The 22,440-nt window shown below is 41.5% G+C and overlaps 1 protein-coding gene and 1 non-coding gene across 3 annotated transcripts; one reads left to right on the forward strand and one right to left on the reverse strand.

Moving 5' to 3' along the window:
* The first annotated feature begins 3,761 nt into the window (after positions 1-3,761).
* On the forward strand, positions 3,762-22,435 carry CNEP1R1 (CTD nuclear envelope phosphatase 1 regulatory subunit 1). Of its 2 annotated transcripts, none has more exons than XM_078357783.1 (6): positions 3,762-3,877; positions 4,904-4,975; positions 8,155-8,228; positions 11,741-11,850; positions 12,444-12,498; positions 22,238-22,435. In XM_078357783.1, exons 1-6 carry the CDS (start codon positions 3,853-3,855, stop codon positions 22,313-22,315), a joined length of 414 nt encoding a protein of 137 aa, XP_078213909.1. In that variant the 5' UTR covers positions 3,762-3,852; the 3' UTR covers positions 22,316-22,435. The 2 variants fall into 2 exon arrangements, with proteins under 2 accessions (XP_078213909.1, XP_002760980.1); XM_002760934.7 differs by lacking the exon at positions 22,238-22,435 and adding an exon at positions 14,066-15,704.
* On the reverse strand, positions 12,076-12,214 carry LOC118149827 (U4 spliceosomal RNA). Its single transcript, XR_004737537.1, has one exon. It is a non-coding gene; the product is annotated as a U4 spliceosomal RNA (small nuclear RNA).
* Positions 22,436-22,440: the final 5 nt, after the last annotated feature.

Below are 22,440 nucleotides of genomic sequence, written 5' to 3' on the forward strand. Positions count from 1 at the left end.
AGCGCCATGGTACAATCTCAGCTCACTGCAACCTCTGCCTCCCCAGTTCAAACGATTCTCCTGCCTTAGCCTTCTTGAGTAGTGGGACTACAGGCACATGCCAATATGCCTAGCTAATTTTTGCATTTTTAGTAGAGACAGAGTTTCGCCATGTTGGCCAGGCCGGTCTCCAACTCCAGAACTCAGGTGATCTGCCCACCTCAGCCTCCCAAAGTGCTGAAATTACAGGCGTGAGCCACCATGCCTGGCCGCTTGCATCATCCTTTTAAATGTATTCAGTTGAGTAGAAATACTATGGCACGTTGATATTTACCACCATCCCTTTAAAAATACGTGAATATTGGCTGGGTTCAGTGGCTCACGCCTGTAGTTCCAACACTTTGGGAGGCCAAGATGGACGAATCACGAGGTCAGGAGTTTGAGACCAGCTTGACCAACATGGTAAAACCCCGTCTCTACTAAAAATACAAAAAAATGAGCCGGGTGTGGTGGCGCGTGCCTATGATCCCAGCTACTCGGGAGGCTGAGGCAGGATGATCGCTTAAACCCAGGAGGCGGAGGTTGCAGTGAGCCGAGATTGCAGCATTGCACTCCAGCCTGAGCAACAAGAGTGAGACTTCGTCTCAAAAAAAAACAAAAACAAAAACAAAAATATATGAATATCTCAGCTGGGTGAGGTGGCTCACACCTGTAATCCTAGCACTTTGGGAGGTCAAGATGGGCAGATCACTTGAGGTCAGGAGTTTGAGACCAGCCTAGCCAACATAGCAAAATCTTGTCTCTACCCAAAAATATAAAAATTAGCCAGGTGTGGTGGTGTGCACCTGTAGTCCCAGCTACTCTGGAGGTTGACACATGAGAATCGCTTGAACCCAGGAGGTGAAGGTTGCAGTAAACCAAGATCACACCATCGCACTCCAGCCTGGGTGACAGTGTGAGACCTTGTCTCAAGAAAGGAAAAAGAAAAAAGTCCTCAAAAAACATTAGCAAATCAAATTCAGCAACATATCAAAAGTGTTATACACCATGATGAAGTGTGATTTATCCGAGGAATGCAAAATTAGTTTAGTATCAGGAAATGAGTTTGTGTAATACGTCATAGCAATAGAAAAAAGGACAAAACCACACGATTTGATAAGGATGCCTCATATATTGCTAGTAGGAGTTTAAAATGGTGCAGTCACTTTGGAGAATATTTTGGCAGTTCCTCAAAAAGGTGAGCATGAGCTAAACAGATAGTTACTATATGAACCAGCAATTCTTCCGTTAGGCATATATCCAAGAGAATTGAAAACATACTTTCAAGCAAAACCTTGCGCATGAATGTGCATAGCAGCATTATTCATAATAGCCGAAGAGTGGAAACACCTCAAATGTCATCAAATAATGAATGGATTAAAAAAAAGGTAATGTCAATACACGATGAACTATTACTCAACAATGAAAAGGAATTAAGTACTGAAACGCTACAAAATGAATAAACCTTGAAAACATTACGTTAAGTGAAAGCAGCTAAATCCAAAAGATAACACATTTGTAGCTTGGCGGAACTCCATCTCCACAAAAACTAGCTTGGCCTGGTGGTGTGTGCCTGTAATCCCAGCTACTGAGGAGGCTGAGATGGGGTAATTGCTTGAGCCTGGGAGGTCAAGGCTGCAGTGAGCCGAGATTGCACCACTGCACTCCAACCTGGGTGACAGAGTGAGACCTTGTCTCAAAAAAAAAAAAGATATATTGTATGTTTCCATGAAATATTCAGAATATGTAAACCCACAGAGGCAGAAAGTAGAATCATGGTTGCCAGGGAAAAAGAAAATCAGGAGTGACTAACAACAGGTGCAGGATACTTTTGGGGGTGATCAAAATGTGGAATTAGATGCGGTGATAGTTGTAAAATTTTGTAAATATAATTAAAACAATGAATTGTATACTTTTTTTTTTTTTTTGAGACAGTGTCTTGCTGTATCACCCAGGCTGGAGTGCAGTGGCACAATCTTGGCTCACTGCAACTTCCGCCTTCTGGGTTTAGGTGATTCTCCTGCCTCAGCTTCCTGAGTAGCTGGGATTACAGGCACATGCCACCATGCCCAGCTAATTTTTGTATTTTTAGTGGAGACAGGGTTTCACCATGTTGGTCAGGCTGGTCTCGAACTCCCGGCCTCAGGTGATCCACCTTTGGCCTCCCACAGTACTGGGATTACAGGCGTGAGCCACCGAGCCCATCCTGAATTATATACTTTAAAAGGGTTAATTCTTTTAAAAATAAATTTCAATAGGTTTTGGGGCAACAGGTGATATGTATGTTACTGCCACAAAAAATCTAGTCCATCGTTCTTAGGATCTCCGGGGTTTTTTCTGTTTTTGATTTTTTGAGACAGCCTCACTTTAGGAGTGCAGTGACTCACTGCAATCTTTGTCTCCTGGGTTCAAGTGACTTTTGTGCCTCAGTCTCCCAAACAGGTGGAATTACAGGCATACACCACCATGCATGCCTGGATAATTATTTTGTATTTTTAGTAGAGACAGGGTTTTGCTATGTTGCCCAGGCTGGTCTCAAACTCCTGACCTCAAGTGATCCACCCGCCTCAGCCTCCCAGAATGCTGGGATTATAGATGTGAGCGACCACACCCAGCCAGGCTTTATTTTTATTTATTTATTTGTTTGTTTGTTTGTTTATTTATTTATTTATTGAGAAGAAGTCTTGCTCTTTTCCCCCAGGCTAGAGTGCACTGGTGCAATCTTGGCTCACTAAAACTTCCTCCTTCCAGGTTCAAGCGATTCTTCTGCCTCAGCCTCCTTAAATAGCTGGGACTACAGGCACGTGCCACAGCACCGGGCCAATTTTAGTATTTTTAGTAGAGACTGGATTTCGCCATTGTTGCCAGGCTGGTCTCGAACCCCTGACCTCAAGTGATCCACCTGTCTCAGCCTCCCAAAGTGCTGGGATTACAGGCGCGAGCCACCGCACCCGGCCAGGATCTCTGTTTTAACAGAACTATTCTTATTTGCATGTTTATTGCCTGCTGTAACCCTTCCTCTTTGTGGGCAGGAATCCTGTCTATCTGGCACATACCTGTATCAATACAGTGTCTAGCATGTTAGGCAATAAAATGTGTTTGAATGAATGAATGCCACGAATAAATGAACAAGAAGGCCTTGTAATCAAATATAAACGTAGTCAATTCCTTACAAATCTCTTTTTAAGTTATAGGTATTTGAGCTTATACTTTGCCTCATTTATGAATTATGAAAGTTGGATTATGTAAGAAGAAAGTAACCAAGAGAGAAGTGTTTACTTAAAGGGTTGGTTATCTAGGATACCGTAATTAAGGAAGCTGGTTATTTGAGGTTCTAGTTAGTTCTGTACAGGTTTTATTTCTCCTTGAGGTCCTTGAGAACAGACGAGCTCTGATTTCTGTATCCTTCGCTAGCGACCAGAATAATACTTGGAAGGTAGTCGGCGCTCAATCAATATTTGAGGAATTTAAGAACCAAGCGGGGAACAGGGAGTAAATGAATGAACTGGCTCCGTAGGGCTGCAGTTCCTCCCCGGGGCAGGAGGCGGCGCCAGCGTTACGGCAGCCTGGCCACCGGCAGTTCTTGGTCCCTCCGGCTGACCGTCCAACGCTGGGCTCAGAGGCCGGTGCAGACGAAAACCAATAGAAATCCGTCTTAGTTGGAGGTCCAGCAGAGGTGTCCAATGAGCGTAGCGGGTCTAGGCAAGAAGCGGTGCGACGGGGAGGGGCAGCGGGGAGCGGTTAGAGGTGGGAGTTGGTTCTGCAGACCGGGCGGGGGCCGCGGAAGCTGCGATGCGGACAGGGCAGCAGCGGTGACCCTAGCTGCCGCCCGACATGAACTCGCTGGAGCAGGCGGAAGGTAGGGTGGGCCGCCTGGGCCCGTCCCACGTCTCCTCTCGAAAGCTGGCGGCGCTCGGGAGGGGCTGGCGTCGCGAAGACCCCCGCCCCAGGAGGAGGACGCGGAGGATGGAGCTCGGGCCCCGGAGCTTGGGGGCGCGCAGCGGCCGTACCTGGCCAGACGCGAGGGGCGGTGCCTCAGCTCCCTCCGTCCCCTCAAGCCTAGAGCGTCGAGCTCCTCGCCAGCTTCTATTTTTATTTTCTATTCATTGGCAGATACTTACACATCTTGCACTGCAGCCTGCTAATTCATTTCATTTCATTCTCATAACCCAGCGAGTTGTATCCCTGATTCCTGCGGTGGTTTCCGGTAACTGCCAAGGTTAGGAAGTGCTGCTCGGTGTTTTAAAGTTTAAAGCACACCACTCATTCAGAGCGAGCAGCTTAGACGCCCGTCTTCTAGAACCAGGCGCTGCCTGGGTGCCACGAAGATCGCCTGTACTCCCTTCAGAGCGGGCAAGGGGAATGTCTTTCCACACCTACCTGCTATCAGTGTCAAGAAGTGTAGTAACGCCAGACGGCGTAGCCATTAATTAAATATAAGAGCTGAAAATCCGAGGCAGGTAATTGCAGTCAAGTAGACCTAGAAGACTTTGATGTTAGGTACTACGTGGTTCTAATAGAAGAAAGTTCTTGGTTCCCAGAGAGCTAAAACTCGACCTCATTTTAATTTTATTTGCAACTCTCAAAATGTTCCCTTTTGGCTCTGGCTGAGGTTGCTGCTGATTTCTCCCCATACCATTTTATGAAGCTTCGAAAAGTGAATCGGCAAGTTTCCTATATGAGAGATTGGAATTAAAGAAGCTTAATGTTTTTGTCAGGTGCTTAAAAAGCTGTCAGAGTAAATGAACAGTGCAGTGATACATGGAAGTGGTTGTGTAAGACGTGAAACCGTATCTCACACGTCGTCTTAATAATGTTAGACACTCTGACATTTCGTCAGACGATTAAGAGTCTCTAATTAGAAAATTGACATCTTTCTACCTAGATCTCAAGGCTTTTGAGAGGAGACTTACTGAGTATATTCATTGTTTGCAACCTGCTACTGGACGTTGGAGAAGTAAGTTCCTGAATGTTATTTTATGGGAAAACTAACAATAGTTTTATCCTTATATAGGAATGATTTGCTTTTATGTACAATGTTTGCATAAATTTAACACTGTAAACGATGCCTTATGAAGAAATTTTTAAGAAAAGGAGATTATAACTGGCTTTCTCAAAAGAACAGTCTATTTCATGTGGTTGTTTATATTTTTTCCGTTAAAAAACTAAAATAAGTTAATAGCTTAATAGCTCACGCCTGTAATCCCAGGACCTTGGGAAGCCGAGGCAGGCGGATCACCTGAGGTCAGGGGTTCGAGACTAGCCTGGCCAACGCGGTGAAACCCCGTCTAATACAAAATTAGCCAGGTGTGGTGTTGTGCGTCTGTGATCCCAGCTACTCAAGAGGCTGAGGCAGAAGAGTTGCTTGAACCTGGGAGGCAGAGATTGCAGTGAGCCAAGATCACACCATTGCACTCCATCCTGGGCGACAAGAGAAAAATTTGGTCTCAATAAATAAATAGTAAAAAATATATATTTAAATTTTTAAATTAACTATTACAACTTTGATGAAGACATACCTAATAAAAATTTCTGTAGCCCGTTTAGCAGTTTTATAATTTGCCTACAAACTATTGGAATAAAGTTTTAGTAAGAAGAGTCATATTTAGTAAGAAGAGACGCAGTGACTCGTCTCCGTAACATGGAGACCCCATCGCTACTAAAAAAAAAAAAAACATTTAGCCAGGTATGGTGCACACCCCATGGACCCAGCAACTTGAGAGGATCACTTGGGCCCAGGAGGTTGAGGCTTTAGTGAACTATGTTCATTGCATTCCAGCTTGGGGAACAGAGGGAGACCATGTGTTTAAAAAAAAAAAGAAAGAAAGTCAAGTCAGGTTATTTAATGTATACTTGAAAAAGTTACAAAATTATTCTTAGTTGATTTTTAGCAGTATAATTGTGTTGCTTTGAAGCCTGACCTAAAAAAGAAATTCACATTATTACTGTCTATTCACAAGTATCATGAGTGCTACAAAATGTAATTTGAACAGCGATTACTGGCCCATGGAAATATAGGAAATATGGGCAAATATACAAGCCATGAGATCATCAAACAAAATGCTTTGCTAATAGGTGTTTGAAATAGGTTTTTGTTCGTTTGTTTTTGTTATTGAACAGCTCACTGCAACTTCAGCCTCCCAGGTTCAAGTAATTCTCCTGCCTCATCCTCCCAAAGAGCTGGGGATTACAGGCACCCGCCACCACACACAGCTAGTTCATTTTTGTGTATTTTTAGTAGAGATGGGTTTTCTCCATTTTGGCCAGACAGTCTCAAACTCCTCACCTCAGGTGATCCTCCCATCTCAGCTTCCTGAAGTGCTAGGATTACAGGCATGAGCCACATGCCTGACCAAATAGTTTTAATTTATTGGGTGGTCATTATTGAAATTTAATTCCTATCAAGAAGGAAGTGTAGTAGCACACGTTGAGGATTTACTTTATTTCAAAGTGTGAATGTATAAATCAGTTTGCTGGACCAAAAAAGCACTACTGAAGCTAAGGGTCTCACAAGATTTTTTGTGTAATTTTTATTTATTTGCAAAGTTTTAATCATATGCTATGAGAATTCTTGTTGGTCAGAATTCACAGATAATGATTTTCTTAGGTTCTCTGGTTTACTTAGGAATTATCCCCAAAATCTATGTTTCACTCTTACTTGAAAATCTGTTAAAATGTATATGATACTGCCCTATCTTATAAAATGTAATATAATAAATATACTTTACTTTCTCTCTGACTCATGGTCTTAGCACTTACTAGATTAATGTACCAGTCAAATAAAGCATGTGTATGAGGTCCTTTCTAGTGAATTGATTTTAATATTGCTTATTTTTAAAAAAACATACATGCATAATATAGAGCGTGTATTTCTGGAACTAGAGAATTGTAAGGAATTGAGTTCGGTCTGTTCTGGGTTCAGAACATGGTTTTGATTTTTTTTTTTTTTTTTTTTTTGAGACGGAGTTTCGCTGTTGTTACCCAGGCTGGAGTGCAATGGCGCGATCTCGGCTCACCGCAACCTCCGCCTCCTGGGTTCAGGCAATTCTCCTGCCTCAGCCTCCCGAGTAGCTGGGATTACAGGCACGCGCCACCATGCCCAGCTAATTTTTTGTATTTTAGTAGAGACGGGGTTTCACCATGTTGACCAGGATGGTCTCGATCTCTCGACCTCGTGATCCACCCGCCTCGGCCTCCCAAAGTGCTGGGATTACAGGCTTGAGCCACCGCGCCCGGCCGGTTTTGATATTTTTATCCCATTGTTAAATACCTAAAATGAGATGTTTTTTCTTTGGTTTACATCTTCTAAAAGTACATCAAGGAATTCTAGATAATTAATGTTTTACTATATTTCTATATTTGCTCTATTTCTGTTGCTCTTGGAAACTTGATTTCCGCATTTGAAAAACATGTGCATCCTACCGGAAAGACAGGCAACTGTCATCATCTCCAGAATATTAACTGGGTCTTGATGCCCGTTTATTATTTTTTACTAATACTGTTCTCAAGTTTTACTTGTGATTTATTTAGAATTTCTAAAATCATTCTAGCTCAGTGTAGAGAAAGACCTTTTCTAAGTTTTACTGGCAGTAATTTCTACCCTACTAAGTCCCTTAAAGAAAATCTGATACTAACTAGTGTGCTCCATACTTCCTGCACTGACTTTAATTTAACCATGGGCAGTCATCTGCAAAGCAAAAATCCTTTAGTCAGGCCTCTTAGTACATCCAGAAAGGAGTCTTTGATGATTTGTTTACATTAGAAAATGAGTTCGTTTGTTTTTTTTTAATTTGAGTTTATACAATCTGCAGAGTCTTCACTAAGCACAGTGAACAGTTACATAGCATAGACTCTTCTACTGAAGTGTCACCATCGAATTGCTTTTCATTTCATTGGTCTTCATAAGATCTGACCAAATAATAAGAGGAAGAGTATCCTTGATTACTAAGGTTCACAATGTTTAAGAGAATTCCTCGAAGCCGTATGGCAAGCCTCCCAATTTCTGAATCTAGTTAGTGCATTTTCCATTTAATAAAGTGCTCAGTTCTTCAGTTGTCATTTAGTAGGAACTGGTGGTGATAGTATCACATATTAAGTGTGTATTTGCTTACTAATTTCGTGTTTATCTTTCATCAGTGCTTCTTATAGTGGTATCTGTCTGTACGGCTACTGGTGCCTGGAACTGGTTAATAGATCCTGAGACACAAAAGGTAGAAGTTCTGTTTTAAAATCATTAGCATAATTAAGTGAGATAATAGATATTGCAGTGCTTTGTTAATAATAAAGTATTCAAACACTACCTATTACTACTACTAGTGATATTGTCCTATTAAAAATATGTCTTCTATTAATTTCCTTAAGGAAGATTTTGGCTGGTTGTTGTGAATTAATGCTATTATTTCTTAGACATTTCATTATTTGTCATTCAGTTCTGAATTTATCATTTTTACATATATTTGCATCTGTCTTTTTTACTTCAGTGTGAGTATTCTCTTCATTCTGCTTTGTTCATTTAGTGTCATCAGTGCAAATTTTAAAAGTTCTAAAATAGGCCAGGCATGGTAGCTTACACTTAGAATCCCAGCACTTTGGGTAGCCAAGGCAGGAGTTCAAGTCCAGCCTGGGCCATGTAATATCGCAAGACCCCATCTCTACAAAAATTTGAAAAATCAGCCAGGTGTGGTGGTGCATACTGTAGTTCCAGCTGCTTAGGAGGCTGAGGTGGGAGGATCGCTTGAGCCCAGGAGATTAAGGCTGCAGTGAGCTGTGATTGTGCCTCTACACTCCAGCCTGTGTGATAAAACAAGACTCTGTCTCAGAGAAAAAGAGGGAGAGAAAAAAATTATAAAATGATGTTTTCTTCTGTGAGTTATCTCCGTTAGTACCATTTTTCATCCTGTAAAGCGCGGGAGATGACTCTACAGGAAACACATGATAAAATAGCAAAGTAGAAGTGCTGTAAAGTCAGGACTAGATAAAACAAGTTGGACCATGAAGTCAAAACCAGAAAGGAGACCAGCTCACAGCCATTTAGGCTGTGTAGCCCAATGCAGTTGCCACAGTGAATACAAATTAGTCTCTGGGTTACCTAACCAGCGAAGGCACAGTTAAATCTGTGATTTCCATTGTCTGCGCAGATCCTTGAGTTAGCAAAGCTTTTCTTTCTTAGCATTTGTCTCTGAAAACAATGTCTTGCCTGAAGTTTAATATAGAAAACACTTAGAGATCTCCCACAGGGCACTGTGCAAGAATATCCCTATACCAAATGCAATAACCAACTTCATATATTCCTTAAAGCATCCTTTGATGAAAGCTGATTGCATGTTTCTCAAATTTCTACCTCTTTCCACTAATTTGTGCCTTAATTTCAAACTCCGGGTTTTTTTAATTAGAGAAGTAGTCTTGTTTTTCAGTGAAATTTCTTTGCCTCAGTACAGTTTTATTTAGGGGATAATGATGTAATTTTCACAGATCTTAAAAATCCCCTCTCCACTTTCAGTAGCTCTATCTGTACCTTTTAAGTTATACAGAAGAGAACCCTAATAGAAGGCTTCTGTCATCAGTCTCCATGGCAGTTCCAACAGCCAGAGGGTTTATTTTGCGTATAGTCTCCCTTTAGTTAGACTATTTCGCGTATAGTCTAACTTTATCCGCGGAGGTGGAAATATATGAGGATAGGAAGCAAGGGGAGATTGGTGATGGAATTTTATGTTAATAGAACATTTTTATGGCAGGCAGGAAACTCTCTTGTGTGTTCATTTATAAAAATCTGATCTTAAGGCTACACTTGGTAGTCATCTTTAGGGGAAGAGTGGAAGGAGGCTGGCAAGAAGATTGAAAAAGATCCATCTTGGGAAATGAGTCTGACTTCTAATTGGGAAAAATATAAGCTGATTTCAGCTATTTGAGATCTTAATAAAACACAGAATTAAATATAATTTGAAATAGGCCCAAAACTATGCAGCTAATATAATTTTCTAAATTAGGTGAGAATATATTCACCTAAGGGTTGGCTCTTTATATTTCAGTATTTAATAACCCCAAACCTGACAGGAGTTTTAACCAGCAACAAGAGTATCTGTAACAAGAGTTGCAAACTCAGGAGCCAGTGGCTAGCTGGAAGAACTTAGGGAAAGAAAGAATGTGGCAGACTGGAAGGACCTGAATGCCTGGTCTGAAGAGAACTGCTGTTTTGATGCACTGAAGTACTGCCATGGAGGGAGGAAGGCTGAAACAGACTGACCTAATCAAAATTAAGACAGAAAGCACTGTATATGCTAACCTTGTGCAGGCCACACACAACAGAGCTGGCTGTCCTCAGAGGTTTCAAGAAGACATTCTTCTGGAATACTAACTTTTCCTTGGGTCTTCATCTTTCTGGGATCTTCTTTCCTATTGTTTTCAGCCTCTCATTTCTTCATCTGACAAACTTCTGTAACCAGTACTGTACCATGCTGGGTCATCTACCTGGTGCTTCTGTCTTGAAACGCATACCTGCGCATCTCCTGGTGTGAGAGTGGAGTGAGGATGTGCTTGACTTGATTCTCTTGTTCCTGTCTAGTTACTAATCCACTTGATTTCTTTCTACAGGGGCTCTAAATGCTTGTCTTTTCTGTTTCCCCAGTCAGCATTTCCATTTGGGTGCCTATTCTTGTTCCACTCATGGATCCTGGACCCTTGTCCCTCTACATGTTCTTATACTTGTGTATTGTCCTGTTTTCTGCTATCATTTGATAGGTCCAGATCTGAAATCAGCTCTTTCTCCTTCATTCTAGTTCTTTATGGATAGCTACTAATCATTTTTCCCTGCTTGAATGTCCTGTGGTCATTTAGATCTCAGTAGCTTCAAGGCCAAATTTGTTTTTGCCTCTGCAGGGAGGAAGGGTGATGCTGGAGTTGAGTGTTATGAGGACATGTAAGAGGTAGCCAGGTGGAGGGAAAGAGTTGAACAAGGCAGTGTATATGTGGAAATATGGCAGGAGATGAAAATTAGAGTGGGACCAGGTTATGAATGGCATTTAACTCTTAGGGAAGCTTTTTAACAGAGAAGGTAGGCTGGGCTCAGTGGCTCACACCTGTAATCCCAGCACTTTGGGAGGCCAAGGTGGGCGGATCACCTGAGATCAGGAATTCAAGACTAGCCTGGCCAACATGGTGAAACCCCGTCTGTACTAAAAATTCAAAAATTAGCCAAGCGTGGTGGCAGATGACTGTAATCCCAGCTACTCGGGAGTCTGAGGCAGGAAAATCACTTGAACCCCAGAGGCAGAGGCTGTAGTGAGCCTAGAACACATCATTGCACTCCAGCCTGGGTGACAAGAGTGAAAGTAAAACTCTGTCTTAAAAAGAAAAAAACAGGGACTGTAAATCATGTTTGATTTGTGTTTTCATTGAGACCAGGGGCCTCATCTTCACTCATCAGTGCAGAGTTCAGTAAATAGTTTTGATAGGGTTGTTTTTGATTACAGGAATGAATTTTTAATGGTTCAAGTATTTGAAATAAGTGGAGGAAACACTGCTATATTGTTTTATAGAAGATAGAAAGCCTATATATTTTTATTTTTGCAACACAGCAATACAGAGAACTAAGATTATGAGAAGTCTTCAAATCCTCATAGTTAGATGATAAAAAACATTATATATATTTATGTACAAGAGGGAGGTAGGAATCAGCCATGCTAAGATTTTTAACATTTTTATATTTTCAACTCTTGTTTTACAGGTGTCCTTCTTCACATCATTATGGAATCATCCATTTTTCACCATTAGCTGTATCACTCTAATAGGCTTGTTCTTTGCTGGAATACACAAGAGAGTAGTTGCACCATCAATGTATCCTTTACCAAGGATTAAGTTTCATTTTCTAAAGTGCTTTCTTGATCTAGGTAATGGTTAAAAGCTTACTCTTGCTGGGCATGGTGGCTCACGCCTGTAATCCCAGCACTTTGGGAAGCCAAGGTGGGTGGATTTCCTGAGCTCAGGAGTTTGAGACCAATCTGGGTAACATGGTGAAACCCCATCTCTACTAAAATACAAATAATTTTTTTTTTCATTCAGTCTCCGTAGAAACTCAAAAATTGCCAATGCTGACTATATTTCAAGTCATCATGGCGGGGTATTGGGAAAAGTTTTCAATTAGCAATAATTGCGCCTCGGAGAAACCTCATTGGCTACGATACTGCCACTGAGCAAAGCTAAAATACAAATAATCAGGTATGGTGGTCTGTGCCTGTAGTCCCAGCTACTTTCGAGGCTGAGGCAGGAGAATCGCTTGAACCCGGGAGGTGGAGGTTGCAATGAGCTGAGATCATGCCACTGTACTCCAGCCTGGGCTACAGAGCAAGATTCCATTCCACGGGAACAAAAGAAAAGAAAAAAAGCTTACTCTTGAAATGAGAAATTTTCCTTTGACCACATGTATACAGTATAGCTGCTCGATGTCGAACGGTGTTAGCAGAATACAATATGTCTTGTGATGATGTAAGTATTTTTTTGGTTAGAAAATTACAGACCTGCATGAAAACTGAAATTTTTGGCTTTAGAAAGGTAGATATTTTATTAACAATAAGTCTCTGTGGAATTAATAGTGGGAATATACTTTATGGCATTGATTCTAAGATAGTTTCACATTTTAACATCTTTGTCATTGAGATCCATCTTATAATTAATGAGATCTAACAAATTCGCAGACTTAACAATTTAATCTTTCTTAATGGCATAAAATGAGGATACATCTTATAACTGAAGCATCTTAGCTTCAGTGAAGTACACTGGTGGTTTATTATTGACCAGAAATGGCTCATTGGATGTTGGTTTTATAAACTACCATTATTTATCAAGTGATCTGCTATAATGTTATTTGTAAATAGAGTTATAGATTAATTTGTGGACTATGGACATGTGAACCTATTGTGTTTTTAAAAGTAGATCATGGGGGACTGGGCACGGGGGCAACTGGGCGTGATAGCTCATGCCTCTGATCCCAGCATTTTGGGAAGCTGAGGTAGGAGGATTGCTTGAGTCCAGGAGTTTGAGACTAGCCTGGACAACATTAGCAAGACCCCATCTCCACAAAAAATGTAAAAATTAGCCAGGCTGGTGGTGCACACCTGTAGTCCCAGCTGCTTGGGAGGCTGAGGCAGGAGAGTTGCTTGAGCCCAGGAGTTTGAGGCTGCAGTGAGCTGTGATCATACCACTACAATCTAGCCTGGATGACAGTGAGACTCTGTCTTTAAGTAAATTAAAAACTATTATGTACCAGTGTATAATAAAAGTGTGTTACAATTTTGATAAGTAGCTTCTATTTTGATTTGCTTATTTTATTTATAAAAGTGTATTAACCTTCAATTGAAACAGTCATTTAAAAAGTAATACAGCTGGGCACGATGGCTCACGCCTGTAATCCCAGCACTTTGGGAGGCTGAGGCGAGTGGACAAGGTCAAGAGATCGAGACCATCCTAGCCAACATGGTGAAACCCTGTCTCTACTAAAAATAGAAAAATTAGCTGGGCATGGTGGCGTGCGCCTGTAGTCCCAGCTACTTGGGAGGCTAAGGCAGGAGAATCGCTTGAACCCGGGAGACGGAGGTTGCAGTGAGCCAAGATTGCACCACTGCACTCCAGCCTGGCGCCTGGCGATGGAGCAAGACTCTGTCTCCAAAAAAAAAAAAAAGTAATACCTATTCATTACAGAAATTAGAATAAAGAGGCCAGGCATGGTGGTTCGTGCCTGTAATCCTAGCATTTTGGGAGGCCAAGGCAGGAGGATTGCTTGACTCCAGGAGTTTGCGACAAACCTGGGCAACATAGCAAGTCTCCATCTCTACAAAAAATAAAAAGAGGAGAAAAAAAAGATATATTTTAAAACAAAGAGTTCAGAAGGAAGCTACACACAGAGGAAGCTTTGAAAATGTAACTACTAATTGTTTAATCTTGACTATAGAGAAGGGTTCTGATTCTTTGCACACACCTTTTAAGGTTTATAAATAAGCAATGGTATTTTTACTAGAACTTTGTATTGAAAAAATTTTGTATTTCCATTTTTCAGACAGGAAAATTAATTTTGAAACCTAGGCCTCATGTTCAATGACAATCTTCACTCATTGTTGAGACTTAAAACAGCCTTTCTTCAAATAAGTGATACAGCAAAAAGCCATAAAGGATTCCTTTTGCGGTTGGATATGTAAAGGTCATAGCAGCAACTGACAAGAAGTGTGCAATATTTACCCAGATTGTCTTGAAGATGGTGACTCAATGTTATCAGTGCTTTGGTACCTTTGATTACCTGTGTTTCAGTATTAGTGTCACTTTAGTACTTCAGATCCTGCAAAGATTTTTGCAGATGAAGTATGTATGTATGTTACTAAGTTAAACTTAGAAACAGAACCTCATTCAGTTTTTATAATGTATTTTTGCAAACTACTGTAAATAGCAAATCAATGCCAATGTTAAACAAAGAGGAAAATGCTGTGTGGACTTTGTTCTCCTGCACCAGTATTTCAGGAACATCTGCTTGCCATCCCCACAGCCCTTTAAAACTGGCTATTATGTGTGCCTTTCATTCTTACACTTTTAATCATATTGCAGGAAAAACAACGGATTCAGCTTAGACTGAGGAAGACTCTCCATTATGTTGTAAGAAATTATAGATGTTTTGAGAAACACCTTTTGTTAAACCAGATACTGAACTCCAGCAACTATTGTGGTTATATTTTTAGTTCATTGTTTTCATGTAATGCTAAATGTCCTATATATTTCTTAATTTTTTTTTTCTTTGAGACAAGTCTCGCTCTTTTGCCAGGCTGGAGTGCAGTGCAGTGGTGCAACGTTGGCTCACTGCAACCCCCACCTCCTGGGTTCAAGCGAATCTCCTGCCTCAGCCTCCCAAGTAGCTGGGACTACAGGTGCACGCCACCATATCCAGCTAATTTTTTTGTATTTTCAGTAGAGATGGGCCTTCACTATATTGACCAGGATGGTCTCAATCTCCTGATCTCATGCTCCACCCACCTCAGCCTCCCAAAGTGTTGGGATTACAGGCATGAGCCACTATGCCCAGCCTCTACCTACCCTAAAGGCTTGTGAATTTACAAGTCTACTTATAAATTATGTATTGTCTCGGAATTTGATAGTCATTGTTTTAGATAACTGGATTTTACGCTGTGGTAGACAGGCTGTCACACTAGTGTTGCACTGGTGTAATTGATCATCCTACACCATCACCAGAATAACTTGAGAGCAGTGCCACAAACTAGAGTGTACAATTCTCACTGTTTAGAGAGTGTTACTGACATACTGTGTATGCATAATAGCCACATGTACTATAATTGCCCTTAAATTAAACTATTGGGATTGCTGTAAATATTTTAAAGTACTGGAGGTGCCTTTTACTTGTTTGTTAGATTTTGAAAAAGTTTAAATTATTCCATGAGCAATCTTTTAAACTTCATTTAACATAAAGCTGAAAATTCAATAACAAGATAAAAAACTTTTTAACAAGGCTGCCATTTAACTTAAATGTGTTCATCTTAGCTTTCACATGTAGAAAATTTGATTCTTTGAACTGCAGCAATAAAACCTCTGCTCCTAAGAAGTCTTAAGAGAGTATTCTATATATTCTGCTTTGTTTTATTTTCTGTAAATTTTGTAGGTAAATATGTGCATAAAAATAAATACTTTATATATAACTAGTGATTGGGCTTTTTCTTTGGTTTATTGTAAGTTCATAACTCTGAAAAAAATTTTAAAACATATTATCTGTATCAGATATAAACTAGTTCCAGATGAGGTATTTTGCTTTATCTGTGTGTCCAAGACAGCAGATTTTAAGTAGCACTTGTAGGTGCCTAGTTCATTAGGTTATCACTACTTTTTTTTTTTAAATTTTTTCTTTTTTTAAAAGAATAGGGTCTCACTATATTGCCCAGGCAGGTCTCGACCTCCTGGGCTCAAGCTATCCTCCCGCCTCTGCCTCCCTAAGAGCTGGGATTACAGGCATGAGCACCCAGCCAGTTATCATTACTTTTAATGTCTTCATCATAGTCTCATGACACTTGGCTCTTAATGAGAAAATACAGGTTTTGTCATATTGCTCTTTACAAAGTTGGATTGCCAGTTTCCTCCAAGAGCATAAAGCTGAAGAAGTATTTTATAGGCCCTTCATCTTTTTTGGAGTCATGAATTTTTTTGACTGTTAAATAAAAGACTTGACTCCTTCCCTAGGAAAACCCACCTGTCTGCATGCACTTGGAGGGGACTTCCAGCTGCCACATTACTTGGAATTCACGGGCTTCATGAGAAAACAAGCTGTTATAGTCCAGAGAGTTTTCACACCTTAACTTCTAGCATAACAACTTATTTTCCTAAAGAGTCTGTTTGAAATGGCGCAAAGATCCTTGTGACATTAGTGTCTAACCACCACCTACCTTCTGATCCCATCTCGCACGCTGTTAGGAGGTCACTGACTGAAACCAGTCATCTAATTTTACAGGAGGGGTAGATGGTCTCCCATTTGGAAAGTTCTTTACATGAAATCCCCACAACTTATTAAAAAGACAGAGCCAGCACCAAAACCCAAATCTCCACTCAAATTGAGTGGATCTTTATGAATGTGTGTGAGCTGAATTTAGTAATTCAAGAGCCATTATAGTATTATGGTTAAGAAAGTAGACTGTCAGGCCAAACTGCCTGGATTTGAATCTCAGATCTGCTACTTGGTAGTTTTGTAACTTTAGGAAATTATGGAACCTAAGTTTCCTCATTTATTAAATGGGCATAGTGCCAATTTCTTTGTACAGTGAGGTAACATTTAGGATACAGGCATAATGCTAATCTTCCAGGCTTATTTCAAGTCTTAAAGTGTTCATTCATGTAAAGCACTTAAACAGTGCCTAGCTGCAGAGTCAGTGCTCAGTAAGTTTGTTAAACCAAATCCTCAAGGGAAGAAAACACAAAAACTAATTGTCACAGCTTTGCACAAAGTCAGCATCTTAGTTGAGATAACCGTGAGGAAATTTCACCTAATCTTTTAAACAAGCAAACTCCTGAAAACGACTAAAGGCAAAGCGGATATTTGACCTTTGCTTCAGAAAATGGTGTTAGGTGTTTTCCTGAGCAACCTCGCTGAAAACAGTCAAGCTGTGACCATCTGATAATGCTGCTTTTTGGAGATGCTCTTTTCTTTTTTAGAAGTAGCCTCTTGATTGGCATTTTATAAAGATTTAACAATCCTAACTGACAAATGCCCTGCTCTCAGCAACGGAGGCGTCTCTCCCTCCCTTCCTGTTGAAACCATAGAAATTTGAGTCTCATTCTTCAGACTAAACTTTATGATTTTACCAAAGGTAAGTATAATTTCTTTTTTTTCCCACCAAAGGTAGGAAGTGCCATCTTGTCAGCTTCATCATGGAACACACATTAAAATCTGATGTTTTTAGTGTGCCACTGATACCTACTATGCCAGTCTGAGAGAGAAACAGGATATGTTACCCTATTTTAAAGTGTGTTCATCACTTTATAGACTGTCTTTTATGTGGCAAGTGTTTTGCTGGGTATTCATGTGTGAGAAAATTAGCTGGCCATGGCACATGCCCACAGTCCCAGCTACTCAGGAGGCTAAGGTGGGAGGATTGCTTGACCCTAGGGGTTCAAGATTGCAGTGAGCTATGACTTGTGTGACTGCACTCCAGCCAGCGTGACAGGAAAAGACTGTCTAAAAAAAAAAGAAGAAGAATTTCCAGTGGCTTAACGCCTGTAATCCCAGCACTTTGGGAGGCTGAGGCAGGCGGATCACCTGAGGTCAGAAGTTCAAGACCAGCCTGACCAATATGGTGAAACCCTGTCTTAAAAAAAAAAAATGAAGAATTTCTGCCCTCTCAGAACCTCAGAACTTGCTGTCTGGTGGGGAGTACAGACCAGTGGTCAAGGAGTTATCATGTGGTTTAAGTGCTATGAAAAGTAAAAGTGTAGGATGCTACAGGAGTCCATGGGAAGAGGACTCAGCCAGACCAGCCTTTCCCAAGTAGGTGATTAGCAAACATCTGGTGTGTGTTGCCAGTGGGAGGAGAAGTTTTGGAGGGGGACTGTGGCAAGAGAGAAAACAGGAAGGAAGTAGGAACCAGAACATGGCATTTCATGATGGCAATGGGAGGCCATCAAAATGTTTTCAGTTAAGGAAGTGACAACTGGATTTGCATTCGTGATGACAGGGGCAGGACCTGGGAGGCTAGTTGGGAGCGGCTGCTATAGCCCAGGTGAGATATGTGGGTCCCAAAACTAGAGTTCAGGGAGTGGAATCAGAGAAATACAACTTTTTTTTTTTTGGAGATGGAGTCTTACTCTGTTGCCCAGGCTGGAGTGCAGTTGTGCAATCTTGGCTCATGGCAACTTCCGCTTCCCAGGTTCAAGTGATTTTCCTGCCTCAGCCTCCCAAGTAGCTGGTGGGACTGTAGGGACATGCCCAGCTAATTTTTTTTGTGTTTTAGTAGAGACAGGGTTTCTTTTTTTATTATTAATATTTATTTTTTATTTTATTTATTTATTTATTTTTGAAATGGCCTCTAAAAGAAACCAAAAGTGGAATGCAGCTGTTCCCCTGGTAGGTGATTCAGGTGCCTTTTATGTTGTGAGAGACGGGGTTTCACCATGTTGCCCAGGCTGGTCTTGAACTCCTGAGCTCAGGCAGTCCGCCCACTTCAGCCTCCCAAAGTGCTAGGATTACAGGTGGGAGCCACCATGCCTGGCTTTTTTTTTTTTTTTTTTTTTTAATCTGTGCCTGTGCTCACCCATAAACCTCTTGGAAGGGAAATGATAGGTCAGCCTTGGCAAGTGGGGAATCTTTTTAATATTAAAAAATATACATTTTTAAAATGTCAAATGAATGGGACTTTGTAGAGGACAGGAGAAAAAGTAATGACCATAAAGCCTACCACCAGCGCCACTTTTTTCATTTTACTTAGCCTGTTACAGAAGTAAAATTTTATGATTACCAGTATTTGGGAACTATCACACCTTCCTCTTAGAGATTACTCATGCTCTAAATCATATTAAAAGCTCCATATTGGCTGGGTACGGCGGCTGTTGCCTGTAGTCCCAGCTGCTTGGGAAGCCGGGATAGGCAGATCACTTGAGCTCCGGAGGCTGGGGGTGCAGTGAGCTGTGATCGCGCCACTGCATTACAGCCTGGACGACCCTGCCATGAATGAATGAATGCCCCGAGTGGTCCTGCAGTACGGAAACCTGTTAAACCGCCTGCTTTTCTGTCATTCCCCTAACATTTGTTCACATTCTTTGGGGGACACAGGGTGTTTGTGGGAGTTTCTGTCTGTCCAGTTCCTCTTTTTTAATTGGAGAAGAGGCATGCAAACATATTGAACATCCCACAGAGAGAATCACAGAGTGGTAGCCCTGCCCACCTCCCTCTGAGCACCTGTGCTAAGTTTGAAGCATGCTGGCTATGTCAGTCCATCCTGTCTCAGGACCACCCAGAAAACTTTAGGCTCCTCTGCATTTGGGACCCAGGCATGTAGGGAGGTGGTAAAGCTGTGTTTCCATGGCAGGGCACTCGGTGGCGCTCAGGGGTGGTGGCATCAGTTTCTTCATCCAACCAGTTCTGTAAGACGGGCTTGGGCATTTTTTTCTTCTGCTACTTTAGCCTTGAACCAGTCTCTCTATACCTCTCCAAAATCCTGACGTCCCCAATATCCTTTAAATAATTGGTTTTCAGTTTAATCCAAGTCGGCTTCTCTTGCTTGCCTGATCGCTAGCATAGCACACAGCAACTGTGTCCCAGGAGCACACGGTGGAGAGTGGATCTTAACAGATGAGGGTGCTTCCAATCAAGCCTCATGCTATCTGGCAGGTGAGAGAGCTCAGGGCCACAGGCAGTGAAGGGGCCCAGGCTTGGCAGATAACGTGCATTACAGTCCCACTTCCTCCATTAGCCACTGGGGCAAGTGACTTATTCTCTCTGAACCTTAATTGCATTTAGGCCTGTTAGATGGCTATCTTGCAGAATAGCTAGAAGGATGAAATGAAATAATGTATGTAAAAGATAACTTTCCAGCTTCTTTGTTAAATCACTAACTTTTGAGTCGCTATTCTGAATCCTTGGTATATGTGTATCTGGAGTACCCAAGAGTGCCTGGCATCTATGGAAGATGCTCAATTGCTGTTGGTAAAACAAATGGATGAACCTTGACTTCGGTATTGAAATTGAGTTTGTACATAAATACATAAATACACTAAAACAAAAATTTTCTTTCTTTTTTTAAGTTGGGGTCTCTCTCTGTCACCCAGGCTGGTGTGCAGTGGCACAATCATGGCTCACTGCAGCCTCCAACTCCTGGGCTCAAGCAGTCCTCCCACCTCAGCCTCCCAAAGTGCTGGAATTACAGGCTCTCACCATTCCTGGCTAACTAACATTTTTTGTAGAGACAGAGTCTCGCTATGTTGCCCAGGCTGGTCTCGAACTCCTGAGCTCAAGCAATCGTTCCACTTCGGCCTGAGATTTGTAATTTAAATAACAGTGCAGAAACTAAAATAACTAAGTCTATTGTAAGTACATTACGTAAATTAAAAGAAAAATATCCTTGCTAGAAGTTGACTTTTAAATTCTGCTTTCTACAATTATCAGCTCTCTTTATCTCTCTCTCTCTTTCTCCCTTTCTCCCTTTCTCTCTTCCTTTCTTTCTTACCCAAGTCTGGCTGTATTGCCCAGGCTGGTCTTAAACTCCTGGACTCAAGCAATCCTCCCACCTCTACCCCCCACATCCTGGGATTAGAGGCATGAGGCAACACACCTGGCCTTTAACTTTTTAAGTTGTGTGTGCACATGAAATACTTTTTTTTTTTCAGTGAGGTGGCTAAGTATGAGTTAGCTACATGGAGTAGTTTATTTGACACATGGGGAAACGGGTGCAGAAAGCATATTGCCCAATTTGGGAACCCTTCCCCTGCGTCATTTTTAGTCATTTACTGTGTTCCTCTTCTTACCTGCTGTTATCTATTAATTAAAACTTTGATTTCCTCAATTTACTAGCTCTTAGGTGTCTATCAGCAAATTCAGTAGGAGACAGCGTATTGCAGTTATCACACACCAAACTCTGGTGCCTGACCGTATAGGTTAAATTCTGTCTGTCACTTAAAAATCATGTGCCGTGCTCTTAGGCAAGGCGCTTGCCCTCCCTTTGCCTCTCCCATCTCTAACATGGGGCTATTGACGTTGTGTGGGATTGTTGGGAGATTTAGTGGCTTAATATATGCAAATCTCTTAGAGCAACATTTGACGCATATTGAGGGATCAATATATAGCGACTGGCCAGGCACAGTGGCTCACACCTGTTATCCCAGCATGTTGGGAGGCCAAGGCAGGAGAATTGCTTGAGCCCAGGAGTTTCAGACCAGCCTGGGCAACATGGTGAGACCCCATCTCTATAAAAAATGCAAAAAAATTAGCCAAGTGTGGTGGTGCATGTCTATAGTCCCAGCTACTGAGCAGGCTGAGGCGGGAGGATTGCTTGACTCCAGGAAAGTGCAGTGAGCTGTGGACAACAGAGTGAAACCTGCTCTTAAAAAATAAAAAATAAATTAATAAAAATAAATAAATAGTGATAGTCAGCAGGAAGCTCACTCTCCAAACAGGGAGTGCAACCCATGAAAATTAACAATGAATCTGGGGGCCAGGCATGGTGGCTCACGCCTATAATCCCAGCACTTTGGAAGGGTAAGGTGGGCAGATCACCTGAGGTCAGGAGTTCGAGACCAGCCTGGCCAACATGGTAAAACCCTGTCTCTGCTAAAAATACAAAAATTAGCAGGGCATGGTGGCGGGTACCTGCAATCTCAGCTACTTGGAATCTGAGGCAAGAGAATTGCTTGAACCTGGGAGGCAGAGATTACAGTGAGCTGTGATCACGCCTTTGCACTCAAGCCTGGGTGATGAGAGTGAAACTCAAAAAAAGAAAAAAACAAACAAAAAAAAGAATCTGGGAACTGATCAAAACAGAGACGGGTTCTGTGGGCTTTAAAAAATCAACTTTATTGCTTATAGCCATTACTGGAGATAGTGAAAAGAAAAAAAACAACTTTATTGGGTTTAATTTACATATAATAAAATACATCCATTTAAGCTGTACAGTGTGAATTTTAGTAAATGTGGCACCTGTGTAACCAAGAGCAAGAAGCAGAATATTGTTATCCTCTCAAAAGTTTCCTTTGCCAGGACGCCGTGCGTGCCAGATGGCGTCACCTGGAGCTTAAGAAGCTGCACGCGGCTGGGTGCAGTGGCTCACGCCTATAATCCCAGCACTTTGGGAGGCCGAGGCAGGTGGATCACGAGGTCAAGAGATCGAGACCTTCCTGGTCAATGAGGTGAAACCCCATCTCTACTAAAAATACAAAAATTAGCTGGGCATGGTGGTGCGC

Source organism: Callithrix jacchus, chromosome 20 (genome assembly GCF_049354715.1).
Source record: "Callithrix jacchus isolate 240 chromosome 20, calJac240_pri, whole genome shotgun sequence".
Lineage (NCBI taxonomy): Eukaryota > Metazoa > Chordata > Mammalia > Primates > Cebidae > Callithrix > Callithrix jacchus.